This window comes from Sus scrofa, chromosome 9 (assembly GCF_000003025.6).
Source record: "Sus scrofa isolate TJ Tabasco breed Duroc chromosome 9, Sscrofa11.1, whole genome shotgun sequence".
Taxonomy (NCBI): domain Eukaryota; kingdom Metazoa; phylum Chordata; class Mammalia; order Artiodactyla; family Suidae; genus Sus; species Sus scrofa.
Window position 1 is genome coordinate 7,796,716 of NC_010451.4, and position 13,764 is coordinate 7,810,479.

General features: G+C 58.2%; 1 protein-coding gene across 1 annotated transcript in view; it reads left to right on the forward strand.

The window, feature by feature from the left end:
• Positions 1-13,764, forward strand: part of ARHGEF17 (Rho guanine nucleotide exchange factor 17) — a 59,813-nt gene that overhangs the window by 30,015 nt on the left and 16,034 nt on the right. The window contains 1 exon segment of the mRNA XM_003357192.5: positions 6,805-6,882. Within this exon segment, the coding sequence (XP_003357240.3) occupies positions 6,805-6,882 (78 nt within the window).

Consider the following 13,764-nt stretch of genomic DNA (forward strand, 5'->3'; position numbering starts at 1 on the left):
CTGTTCCTTCCCTCAGCTTCATTTCTCTACCCTACCAGCCCCTCTTGTTGCCACAGCAACGGGCTTGGATCTAATTAGCGATCCTTAATGAAGGAGCAGCAGCAAGCAGTGCCCTTGGCACCAAGCCTTGCCTCCTTCTCCAGGGCAGGGGCCTCTGGTGAACTTTGCCTTCTGGGGACCCACCTGCCTCTGGATCTCTAGACCCCAGGACTTGTTCAAACCCTTCCTCCTCCAGGAAGCCTTCCCTCAATATCCCCCATTCCTCCAGACAGAGATGAATCCCTCTGCTGAGCCTTGAGTGAGCTCCTGGGGGCCAGCCGGAATGGATTTGTCTCTGCAGGGCCTGGTCCTTCTGGAGCCAGTGAGGGAATGAGTGTGCTTCCCTAACAAGCCCAAGCTGTGCTCTGTCTCCCAACCACTTAGAAGAAATACGGTCGAGGTGGTACAGCTGGAGAGCGGGTGGGGGGGTGGTTCTGAGAGGAAGCCGTATGTGGGCTAAGTAGCTACAGTGATCCTGCAGTGGGCTGAGGGCGAGGCTTTCAGACGACCAGCCGTGTGCTGGTGTGACATTATCCTGGGGACCTAGCTGTTTGGACTGAACCACGGAGTGTGTCCATCCTCCTTGCTCAGCTCCTCACTCAGTCAGCTGGTCTGGCTCTTCCAAACCTCCCCCCAATACGATGGGCCCAAGAGGAGGAGGAAGAGGAGCGAGCTCTCCCGCCCCTCCAAGCCCACTTTCATCCCACTGGTTAGTTAAGAGGGACTCATTAGATTCCTTGGTCCAAACCAGAGGCAGAAGAGGGCTCAGGCCCTCCTGGAGGACCTTCGCTTCCGCCTCTTGGGGCAGAAGGGGTTGGGCGAGGACTGCTGCCTGGAGGGTGTGGCCAGGCAGGCTCGAAGCCTCGAAGGCTTGGTGCTGCGCGCGCACCGATGGGCCCAGCAATCTGTGCCGGGTCCAGGGCTCAGATCCGGAGGGTAGCCCGTGGGGGGCAGTCTGAGAGTGAGCCCTTCCAGCGCGTCCCCAGGAGGTGCACAGGGATCGCACTTGGAGAGCGACCGCTGTAGAACGACCAGGAAGGCAGTTCCTTCAGAGTGCGCGCTCTTGCCTCTGTTCACGCTGTCATTCAGCAAAGCGGCTCGAGTTACTCTGGTCCAGGCTCTCGCGAGACCCGGGGAGACAAATGAGTTCACGCGTAGCTCTCTTCACCCATCAGTATCAGGCTCCGCCCCATTGCAGCCCCATCAATATCGGGCTCCGTCCTAATGCAGCCTTCTGTTTGCTCTGGGAGCCCCTGCTAGGGGCAGGTCACACCGGTTTTCTCCTGTTACTCTTGGAATTCTCTGGGCCTGTTCTCATTCTTGGCTACTTGAGGATTGTCTGTTGGAGAGTTTAAAGTTTTAGTGTTGGATATTTTGGGACGCTCTGACGATGCCACTGCCGGCTGGGGGTGTGTTGTGTGGACTCACCTTGGTTGAGGACTGAACCGGGGGATGGGGGGCAGTGGGGCCAAACAGAACAGAAAGCTGCCAGGGTCAGCAGGGAAGGTTGATCCTGTGCCATGGGAGTGCCAGGGAAAGTCAGGGAAGGTTCGTGAACAGCTGCCTGCATGGGCTGGTTTGCCTCTTGGTGGTGACTGCTTGGTGTGGGGAGAAGGAATTACGGTTCATTAGCCTGCATCCATGTGCACAGTGCTGTGGCTTACAAGAGGGACCTACAGCCTCCTGGGAGGACATAAGCATCAATCGAGCATTTGCGCAAATGTATAAGTACAAACTCTGATACCTGGTGAAGAAAAATGGAGACTTTGAAAGCAGATAGCGGGTGCACCTGACCTAAGCTCGGGATCACGGAGGGCTTCCCTGAGGTGATATTTGCACCAAGATGAGTCTTAAAGGAAAAGGAAAAGCACCTGTAGGAGAGGGGCGGGTGAGCCCAGGCCCCAGAGCAGTAGAGAGCCCGGTCTGTGTCTAGGAATCAGAGCAGAAGTGGGGGGAGGGAGGGTCAGGCTAGGTGGGGAGGGGAGGGTGAGACCCGCTGGGGTGGTGGGGTCAGGAGGTCGCCACTGCGCTGTCCGCTGTCCGAAACCCAGGGGAAAGCAGGATGGGGGAGGGAGTCGTTTGGGGGCTAGTGGGTCTGGGAGCCCTCAGACAGCGGAGCATTCGTTCCCTAGTCAGTGGCAAGGAGCATCAGAGCGCCCGGGGTTGGGGGAGTGGAAGCTCACCCCAAGCCCCTGCTGATACAGTGAGTCTGGAATAGTTTGGGGCACCACCTGGAATGTGAGGAGCAGGTCCTGAGGACCGTGCTTGAAGACGTCCTGGAGCCCCACCTGGTTGTAGTGTCGGGGCAGGGCTGTAAATACCTGAGCCCCTCCCCATGAGGGGCGTGGGGTGGGGTTGGAGAGGGATAGGACTGGACCCCTCTTGGACTGTCTCAAGCACAGGGCGCAGGTCAGCTGGGTGGGGTGAGGGATGGCTTAGGGTGGGCCCTTGCCCCGGTAGCCCCCCTCCCTTGGGCCCAGTTCCCCAGCCCTGAACAGGACAGCATCAGCTTCCAGAGCCATGTGGGTGGGCACAGCCCTAAATTTGCGTGCCTATTTGTGCCTGCATACAGCTGTGTGAACACAGAAGCACGTGTCACTGCGTGCAGCACGGGGGGCGGGTTGCAACCTGTGTCAGGGTCAGGTCTGTGTTGGGACTCCGTCGTTGTGTGTGCCCTTGGCTCTGGCCCACGCGTGAATGCTGCTCGGGGACGGAGGGCTGCTATCCAGGTACGTGGCCTGTTCTGTACAGGTATGTGCGTGCCTCTGCGGGTGCCTCCGTGCGTCCAGGTGTGGCCAGAAAGTGCCTGTCGCTGGGTGGACTCGCCTTTGAGCACGAACGTGTGCGGACTCAGAGGGCGATGCGCCCCCAGCGGACGCCGCTGCCTGAGGGAGCGCTGGGCGCGAGGTCGGCGCCCTTTGCGTGTTGCGGGTGATGGGGCCGCGCGATGGGGCGGGGGACTCCCTCCCCTCCCCTCCCCTCCCCTCCCTTCCCTCCCCTCCTCCCCCTCCCCGCGGCGGCGGCGGCGGCGCACTCGCTCCGCGGAGGAGGCCACAGCGCCGCCGCCGGCCCGGCCGCCGCCATCAGATCGACGCTGGAACTGACACCGCGACCGCGACCGCGACCGCCGCCGCGGCCGGGCTGAACCCCCGCTGGGAGCGACGGTGGGAGGGAGGGAGGGAGCCCGCCGCCCCCCGCCGCCCCGGCGCCCCCGCCCTGGCGGCAGGCCGGCCGCATGCTGCAGATGGTGAAGACCCTGGCCCAGTTCACCATCGCGCTGGAAGACATGCGCGATCTGGGCCCGGCCGCCGCCTCCGGGGAGCCCGCCGGGGGGAGCAGCGGCGCTGATGCTGAGGAGCCCGGGGAGGCCCAGGTACGGGGAGGGCTAGGGCCAGCAAGGGACCTGGGCCAGGGCTTTGAACTCGGGCACTGGGAGAGGCACGGGCAGCTGCTGGGGCCCAGGGCCGGAAACTCAGGTCAGGCGCACCAGCCTCCTGGCCGTGGGACTTGGGGCTCAGTGACCAGCGATGGGGGCAGGGAGGTTGAAGGTGTGTGAGGAGCCCTGGCAGGGGTGGCTGGCTGACAGGGCAGTTGAGGCTGGTGCCACCAGGATGCAAGCTTGGGTTGGCAGGAGGGCTGGCAAGCTCAGCTGGGGTGGCAGGCCTGCACCCTGAGACCTAGCTTTGGTGAATCCTAGTGGCACGAAGCATGTGACCTGGGTCAGGTGGAGGCAGAGGCTGTCACCAGGGGTATCCTGGGTCCATAGGCTCAGGAAGAGGAGGGTTTTCAGCCTCCCTCGCGGTCCCCAGATGAATTTTGTGCGGCGGGTCAGGGGTAGCCAGTTTTCCTCACCCCTCACCAGCCTCTCCCTACCCCCAGACCCTCGGGCCTTGGAAGTATCATGCTGGGGGGGCAGGGGTGCTGTCCCCATTCCCCTGTGGGGGAGGGGAGGCTTCCCCAGGCCGCCTCCTGGCCTTTGTGTGTCTCTCTGGGTCTGGGCTCCCGAGGGGGCTGTGCTTTTTGTCCTCCTCCCTGTGTCGTATTGTGTGTCTCCCTCTCCTGCCTCGAGTCTCGGCACCGAAGGCCCTGGTCCCCAGCTGGGTGACTTGGCTGCATTCTTTCCTCTTGGCGGGGTGTCTGGCCTTTATGGCTTCTCTCTGCATACATGTGTCTCTGTCTTCATGCTGTGTATGTAGGAGTCTCAGGCTTTGGGTCACCATGTCCCAGTTATGCTGGTAGGAGAGCTCCCCTGCTTCCTGCTGCCTGCCCTCCCCCTCAGGGCCCCGGCGGGTAAGGCTCTGGAGATGGGGCTCCTGAGGCTGGGAGGCTGCGGGGGAGGCTGGGCCTACAGGGCTGTCCCGCCCAGAGCAGGTGGGCCTGCCGATCTGCCTGACAGCTGCAGCCCCTGCCCCCACGTACACTCACAGCCGTGTCTGGGCACGTGCAGAAGGGCGCTTGCTACAGTGACAGGGAGCTGGCCTTGTTTTCCAAACCTCTACCTGACAGCTGAGTGACAACCCTCTGTGCTTTCAGGCAGGGAGGCGGCGGGGAAAGGTCGCTGTCGCAGCATCAGCCTCCCTGTGTGAGTTGCCCACAGCTCTGCCTCCCTCAGGAGCCTCGATGCCTGCCGGGCCTGGCAGGGTTGGGCTGGGGACGTGGGTGGGGGAGGGTGGCCGTGCCATCCGGTGCTGAGGCTGGTCCTGCTGTCGGGGAGCTCCCTGTGCAGCAGGCAACAGACATAGATAAACAGCCTCACGGAGTCGGGCTGGGGGGGACTTGCAGACCGAGCGTGCTGCGGGAGAGCTGCGCTGGTGCTTAGTGCTGGAGGGGAGGCCTTATTCGTCCATTTCATAGAGGAGAATGTGGAGCCCAGGTGTTAGGGGGCCACCTGCTCACACAGCTGGTAAGGGCCAGGCCGGGAACCCCATGGCTCATGGCTGGCTGGCTGGCTGGTCAGTCGGCTTGAGAACCCCGGGTTCTGGGGCCCAAAGACTCAGAGTGAGGTGGCTGGACTCTGGTCCTTGCTTTGCCAGTCACTGGCTCTGTGAGCTTGGGCAAGTTGGTCACTTCTCTGACTTCCTCGCCTGCCAAGTGGAGACGGCCAGCCCAGTCCTAGAGCTGCGAGTGTGCGGCTGAAGTGAGGCCGTACCTCTGAAGTGTGGCAATGTCTCTGGGGGAGACCTGTGCCTTTCCTTGGAGGGCCTGATGCTCTCCCACCTCTCCGTCCTCAGGTGGGCCTTGCTGGCGCCACCTCCTAGTGGAAGCTGCCCTGGTTTTAAAGGCCTCCGAAGAACTGAAGGTAGATGGTCTGGCTGTCGCTGGGTGGGGCCTCTGAGCCAGGGTCCAGCGCTTTCGCACTTATCAGAGCCAGGGCCGCTGGGGGTGGGGCAAGCCGGCCTCCTCTCCTTCCTACCCCTGAGTCCCTGGCATAGGAGCCCATTTTGCTAAGTTTGCCTCATCATGGTACAGGCTTGGGAACAGCCCTGACCTCTGAGTCCCTGGGTCGGAAGGAGTGGGACCTGAGGGCGAGCAGTGACTGGACCAGGCAGCCTGGACGGGTCTGGGACTGAGGCCCACTCAACAGACATAGACCCCGGGCACAGCAGTGACCAGGGCAGCTTCACTGGTTGAGTCCCTGCAGAGGGATTCCCAGGGGTGGGGGACTAGAGGGTTGCCACAGACATGGACACCCCCCTGGCATTGCTGCATGCAAAGAGTGTCCTAGGGACCAATAGGCCTCAATGGCTGGAGCTTAGGCCAGTCGAGGCCTGGGAGGGAGAGTAGAGAGGGGAAAGTGAGCCCCGAGATGCTCAGGACCGTCTGCTTAGGACCACTCCAGGGACTTAGAGGGGACCTGGAGTGGAGTCCTTGCCATGGAAGGGAAGCCGTCGGAGCTGTGCCATCTGGGAAGGCTTCCTGGAGGAGGAGTGGGCCTGATGCATAGGAACTTACCCCCTGCAGGGGCCAGTAGGTGAGCTGAGTCAGGGGGAGTGGAGCCCAGAGAAGGCATCCCCAGGCTGGCTTCCAGCAAAGCCTCCTCACAGGATCAGGGCTGTCCCGTCAGAGAAATGCATCTTATCCCAGCGGGGTGGGTGCAGGGTCTGGGCACCCCTTAGAGGCTCTGTAACGCAGGTGTCACCTCCCCAGAATGGAGGCTTCAGTGCCTGGGTCTCCTTTCCTCTGTCCTCAAAATCTACCTTCGTGTGGTCAGAGGGTGAAAGAATGCACGGTGCTTAGAGTGGGGCCTGGCGTGAAGTGCGGCTCAGGGAAACGCCTTTACTGGGTAGACTGAACCCTGTCCCCTGCCTGGCTGTGTGACAGTCAGCACTGACTTGACCTCTCTGGGCCTCCTTTTCTTCATCTGTAGCAGGAGGTGACAGTTTTGATTCTCAGGGAGGGTATAAAGCCCAAAGCGGGGTCTGACCACATAGCGCTGAGGCTGCTGGGATTTTCAAAGTTGGCAGCTGGGGGGAGGGGTCGCCTGGCGGCATTGTCCTTCACACATGGGGGAGGTGATTGATTCTTGAGTCCTTTTCCGGAGCCCAAGAGGGGAGCCAAGAAGGAAACAAATCTCCGAATCTGCCAGCAGCATGGGCGTGGGGCTGGGGGCGCAGGGCCCAGGGGCACGGTCTGGGGAGGCGGGATTGCAGGGGAGGCTCTACCTGCAGGGAGAGCACGTGAGCGCAGGCCGGGCCGAGAGGCGTCCAGGGCGCTTCGGGAGGACGTGAGAGGACCAGGCTCACCCCCTGCTCTCTGCCTCCCCAGGACATGCGGAAGCACGTGACCATGACCCTGCTGGACACGGAGCAGTCGTACGTGGAGTCCCTGCGCACGCTGATGCAGGTGAGGCTCGAGGCTGGCCCGGGCCCGAGAGCAGCCGTCCTGCGTTTAGGTGGCTGTCAGACACGTGGGAACAAACCCGTTTGTGGACTGGGGCCCGAGGCCGGGAGGAGCGACCCTGGGACCCCCCCCCCCCCCTTGGAGAGAGAATACAGGGCCTTAATGAGGCTGGACCCGGGCACCCAGGGCTGTGCTCCCTCCTCGTTCCATCTTGCCACTCCTCCTGGCAGCCGGGGTCTGAGCTTAGATCTGTGAACCACTTCTGGTGTCCCCCCACCTCCATTTGAATCACTAACTGAAGTAAATGTTGGCACCTGCTGTGTGCCAGGCCCTGGTCCAGGTGCAGGAGGCAGGGCTGAGTGAGGGACAAGCCCCTGCCCGGAAGCAGACGGTGCTGATGGGGACGGAGCCGAGTGTGTGGGCTCTTAAGGCATCGGGGGCCCCCGCCAGGCAAGGGAGCGGGGAGTTTTCCCTGGAGGGGGTGCCGGCTTCCTCCTGCCTCGTCTGCTCAGTGGCAGGAACTGCGTGTAGTCTTGAGTAAGGAGAGGCCTGGCACTTGCAGGGGTCCGTGTGGCCAGCAGAGCTCAAGGGGTCGGTCCTGCGGTGACGCTGCGGGAGCCAGCAGAGCTCGCAGGGCGAGGGCCCTCCAAACCGGGAAGAGGGTTTGGACGCTACCCAGGGCCCTGGAGACTGTCGAGAGGCTTTGCGTGCGTAGCCTGACTCGTGCTTTACAAAGTCTGTCTGACGGCCGGGAGTGGGCATAGCAGATGAGGAGGCCCGGGCCGCTGAGGTCAGGCCGCCAGTAGGGGAGGCCACAGCCAGGGCGGACATGGTAACTAACTGGTTGGCTGTGTGGGGCAAGACGGGGAGCCTGGGCTACCGCCTGGCCTCCTGGCCTGGGTGACCGAGGCGTGGAGGGGCCCGCCTGGAAGAGGTGGGCTGAGAGGTGGGTTCAGGTTCAGATGTGTGGGTCCGGGGAAGCCCAAGATCTGAGAAGCACATGCAGGGCTGGGGCCCAGGGTAGAGTATGGGTCGGAGCTGGAGTGTGGCCTGACGGTCACAGTCAAGGACAAGTTTGCTCAAGCCGCTGGGCAGAACGAGAGCAAACGGCAGAAGGGAGAGCCCTGGACACATCCAGAGTGTTCATTCATTCACCCCTTGAGTCTGCTCCCAGTACCTCCTGCGTGCCAGGCAGTCCTCTGCGGGCTTCAGAAGGTAGCATGGGTGACCTGTCTCCTGGAGCTTACCGTCTGTGACAGACTGGCAGTAACCCGAAACATCGTGCATGAGGACACGTGGTGGCGCCAAAGTGCACAAAGAGTATGTACTGAAAACAGAATATTGTTCAGCTTTTAAAAAGGGAGGAAACGGAGTTCCCGTCGTGGCCCAGTGGTTAACGAATCTGACTGGGAACCATGAGGTTGCGGGTTCAATCCCAGGCTTTGCTCAGTGGGTTAAGGATCTGGCATTGCCATGAGCTGCGGTGTAGGTTGCAGACGTGGCTTGGATCCCACGTTGCTGTGGCTCTGGCGTAGGCTGGCAGCTACAGCTCCGATTCGACCCCTAGCCTGGGAACCTCCATATGCCACAGGAGCGGCCCTAGAAATGTCAAAAAGACAAAAAAAAAATAAAAAGGAAGGAAATTCTAGAGTTCCCTTGTGACTCTGTGACTCTGGCCTAAGGATCTGGCATTGTCAGTGCAGTGGCTTGGGTTGCTGCTGTGGTGAGGGTTCCACCCCTGGCCCAGGAACTTCCACATGCTGCAGGTGCAGCCCCCCAAAAAAGTCTGTTAAAAAAAGAAATTGGAGTTCCCTTTGTGGCACAGTGGAAATGAATCCAACTGGTATGCATGAGGATGCAAGTTCGATCCCTGGCCTCGCTCGTGGGTTAAGGATCGGGCATTGCTATGAACTGTGGTGTAGGTCACAGACATGGCTCAGATCCCGTGTCACCTTGGCTGTGGCATAGGCAGCAGCTGCAGTTCCAATTCAACGCCTAGCCTGGGAACCTCCGTATGCTGCAGGTGCAGCCCTAAAAAGACCAAAAAAAAAAAAAAAAAAAAAATTAAGGAGTTCTCATTGTGGCTGAGGAGGTTAAGGATCTGACATTGTCTCTCTGAGGACGAGGGTTCCATCCCTGGCCTCGCTCAGTAGGTTAAAGATCCGGTGTTGCTGCAAGCTCTGGTGTAGGTCACAAATGAGGCTTGGATCAGGTGTTGCTGTGGTTCTGGAATAGGATGCAGATGCAGCTCTGATTAAACCCCTAGCCTGGCAACTTCCATGTGCCACAGGTGTGTCTGTAAAAAGAAAAGCAATTTTTGGAGTTCCCGTCGTGGCTCAGTGGTTCACGAATCTGACTAGGAACCATGAGGTTGCAGGTTCTATCCCTGGCCTTGCTCAGTGGGTTGAGGATCTGGCATTGCCGTGAGCTGTGGTGTAGGTCGAAGACCCGGCTCGGATCCCACGTTGCTGTGGCTCTGGTGTAGGCCAGCAGCTGTAGCTCCGATTAGATCCTTAGCCTGGGAATCTCCATATGCCACGGTGTGGCCATAGAAAAGTAAAAAAAAAAATTTAATAAAATTTTTTTAAAGAAACGAGAGCAATTCTGACACATGCTTTAATACAACATAGATGAACTTCGAAGATGTGCTGAGTGAGCTCAGCCGGTCACAAAAGGCCAGGTACTGAATGATCCTACCTCTGTGGGGTGGCTGGAACAGCGAAATTCATAAAGACAGAACATTGACTAGGGTTGCCAGTGGCTGGGGAAGGGGCAAATGGGAAGTTATTGAGTTTTGTTTTTGTTTTTGTTTTTTTTCTTTTTTCTTTTTAGGGCTGTACCCTCGACATATGGAAGTTCCCAGGCTAGGGGTCGAATCAGAGCTGCAGAGCTATAGCTGCCGGCCTACACCACAGCCACAGCAACGCAGGATCCAAGCTGTGTCTGTGACCTACACCACAGCTCATGGCAATGCCAGATCCTTAACCCACCGAGTGAGGCCAGGGGTCGAACCTGCGTCCTCATGGATCCTAGTCAGATTTGTTAACCACTGAGTCACGTCGGGAGCTCCCGGGAAGTTATTGTTTGATAGGTACAGAGTTTCAGTTGGGGAAGATGGAAAAAAGTTCTGGAGATAAATGTGGTGGTTTTGGAGCAGTAGGAATGTACTCCATGTGGCTATAGTCAGCTGTCCACTTAAAAGTGATTAGAGAGGAGCTCCCCGTGGTGCAGCAGATTAAGGATCCAGCATTGTCGCTGCAGTGACTCAGGTTGCTGCTGTGGTACCGGTTCAGTGCTTGGCCCAGGAACTTCCGTATGCCACAGGCACAACAACAAATATAAATAAATAAATAACTAGGAGGGCAAATTTTATGCCACACGTGTTTCACCACAAAAAAAGATGCATTGCTTTTTTGGGGTTCCTGCTGTGGCACAGTAGGTTAAGGATCCAGCATTGTCTCTGTGGTAGCCTGGGTTCAATCCCTGGCCTGGCACAGTGGGTTAAGGATCCGATGTTGCTGCAGCCGTGGCATATGTCATAGCTGCAGCTCAGATTTTACCCCTGGCCCAGGAACTTCTGTATGCCACAAAAACAAAATATACTGTTTTTATATATTTTTTTAAATGCAGAGAGTACTCCCTGGTGGCTTAGAGGGTTAAGGATCCAGCATTATCACTGCCGTGGCTCTAGTTACTGTTGTGGCATGGGTTCCGTTTCTGGCCTGGTAACTTCCACTTGCCATGGGCACAGCCAAAAAAAAAAAAAAAAAAATGGATAGAGAAATGAGAACATGGACCGGGGGCCTGCCCTGGTGTTGGGGCCAGGGTGTTGAGTATTTAGCCGACCTGAAGGATTAGGAGTTAAGCAGGGAAAGGGCTCTGGGGGAGTTGTTCCAGCAGAGGGTACAACAGCTGGGAGATTGCAGGAAACCCAGAACACTAGGGGATGTGGGGAAGTGGCCAGTGTGGCTGCTGGGCAAGGAGCTGGCCTTGCCTGCGAGCACCAAGGAGTCACAGGAGGGTCACAACCAGAATTCCATCTTTTCTTATGGTTTTTATTTTTTTATTATAGTTGATTTACAGTGTTCTGTCAATCTATGGTCCAGCAAAGTGACCCAGTCATATATATATATATCCTTTTTTTCCCATTATCCTCTTTCATGCTCCATCATAGGTGACTAGATATAGTTCCCTGTGCTGTACAGCAGGATCTCATTGGTGAGCCACTCCAAAAGCCATCGTTTGCATGTATTAACCCCAAATTCCCAATCCATCCCCCTACCTCCCTCTCGGCAACCACAAGTCTGTTCTCCATGTCCGTGAGTTTCTTTTCTGCGGAAAGGTTCATTTGTGCCATGTGTTAGATTCCAGATGTGAGTGGTATCATATGGTATTTGTCTTTCTCTTTCTCACTTCCCTTAGTATGAGGGTCTCTAGTTCCATCCATGTTGCTGCCAGAATTCCATCTTTAAGAGGTACCCCTGGCTGCCAGATGGTAGATGTGCAGGGGTCGGGGTGGGGGTGGGGTCCTTTGTCACCCCCTAGGTGGGCCTCAGAGGCGCGGGAGTCAGACAGTCCAGGGTTTGAGTCGCTTGCCTCCCATCTGGGCGATGCTATAGCCTAATCACCTGGCTTCTCCTAGCCTCCGCGTTTTTGTCTGCAGAATGTAGCTCCCCATGCCCCTCCGTCGGTGCAGAGATTGAAAGGTGACGAGGCCGCCCGTGCCTTGTGCGCAGGCGGGAGGCAGGCAGGGCGGCCGTGCGTCTCTACCCCTGACTCCCCGCGGGTGCGGGGCTGCGCGCATGGAGGCTCGCGGGCCTGCAGGTGGAGGAGCCGAGGGAGGATGGTGCTGGGGACGCCAGACTGAGCGTGTCGGAGGCGGAGGGGTGGAGGTGGGCAGCTCGGTGTCAGCCGAACCCGAGGACTGCCACTCAGGGCCGCCCGGGTGTGTTGGAAGGACTGAGGTCCAGCCCGGGGGTCAGGCGAGCAGGTCTGGAGCCCGGCAGCCGGTGTTCAGACGTGGCGGGAGCTCTCGACCAGCTGCATGACCGGGATCGAGGGATGGGTCCGGTCTCTGCCTCCGTGTTGGCGTCTGTAGAGCGAGAGTAATGGTAGCGCCTGTCTCAGGAGCAGGTTGTGAGGTGCACGTGTCATTTAGCACACCGCCTGGTGGTTCTGTGCGCGTGCGTGTGTGTAAAATCACCTGTACTCCTCACATCAACCTCGTGAGGCGGATGTTACGATGCTCGTCTTCATCTGAGCAAATGAAGGCTCCGAGAGGTTAAGAAACCTGCCCGGGGTTATCCGTCTGCTAAGCGGCATCCCGGCTGTTCGGGTTGCTGTAGTAAAAAGGCCGGAGACGGGGTGGCTTATTTTTTATAGCACAGGAGGCTGAGAGGGCCGAGATTCAGTGCCGGTGAGCACTGGCTTCCGCTTCATAGACAGCTGTCCTTTCACCGAGTCCTCCTTGGTGGCAAGGCTGAGGGACCTCTCTGGGACCCCTTTATAAGGGCGCAAATCCGTCCAGTTCACAGGGGCTCCACCCTCATGACCTGCTCACCTCCCAAGACCCCACCTCTAAGTACGACCGCGTTGAGGATTAGGTCTCCACGTGGGACTTTGGGGCTGGGACACATTCAGACCACACAGGTGGTAATAATAAGAGCTGGCATTTATTGAGCGCTTAATGTGTGCACTGTATATAATTCACTTCCTATAAACCTCATAACGTGCATTTTACAGATGATGAACCTTGAGCACAGAGAGGTAAAGCAACTTGTTCATGTTTGCAGAGCGGGGACGTGCCGTGGCCTGGGCTGAATCCCTGCTGGTCTCGGCCCAGGGAGCTCCCTGAGCACAGGTGTGGGGTTCAGACGGGGGTTGGACGCTGCAGCCCTGGGGTTCCCTCGCAGGGACCACTGCCAGCCAGATTGACGGGTATTGTTCCTGCAAGCCAGCAGTTTCAAATGAAGGAAGAAGAGGGTCCCCAGGTCCTAAGGCCACACCCATTCCTCAGTGTCACCCTCACCCCTGAGTCTCTCCTCAGCCCCCCATTCCCAGCTGACAAGCCCCAGTTCCCTGACCAGCTCCCCTGTCGTTTTCCCCACAGCACTTAGCGTCTCACGGACTATGTTATAATTTTGCTATTGACGGCACTTATTTCTCCCTTCTTCCACTAAATTGTCAGCTGTGCAAGCAGAGGGACCTTTGTCTGCCCACTAACAGGACACAACCCGACACAGTCGGACACAGCCCGAGCTTAGGAGCAGCACACATAGTAGCTGATCAGCGAGTGTCAGTGAGAGAATGCAGGCGCTGGCTTCTAGCAGGTTCTGTATCCGGTTCTCAGTTGCCATTTATTCTTTCCTCCCGCTGTGCACCTGCTTCTGTGTGAGACCCAGAAGGGAGTGGCTTAGCCCCTGCTCTTGCTCCGGGCCCTGGCACAGAGTGGGTGCTGGCCCAGGCGGGCCCAGGAGCTGTGAGAGGGAGGCTGCCTGTCTCCTCACTGTCACTGGCCCTCATCTTTTCAGAATCCCCAACGAGGCGAGAACATTCTGTTGAGCTTTACTTTCTCAAGCTTGTTTTACAACAAACTAGATTTTTTTAATGTCTGGTGTAAATAGTATTGTGACACTGCGCATACTTTTTCAGTCTGGTTTCTTTGGCTTGTAGTTACAGTGTAGGCCAGTAGAGGGCGGCATCTCTTTGCAACAGCAGCCTCTGAGCAGGACGATTCATGCGCAGGAAACACCCTTGAATACAAATTTGAGGTGAAAAAGAGGAGTTTTAGGAGTTCTCTTGTGGCACAGCGGACTAAGGATCTGGTAGTGTCACTGCAGCAGCTCTGGTCACTGCTGTGGCGCAGGTTTGATCCCTGGCCCAGGA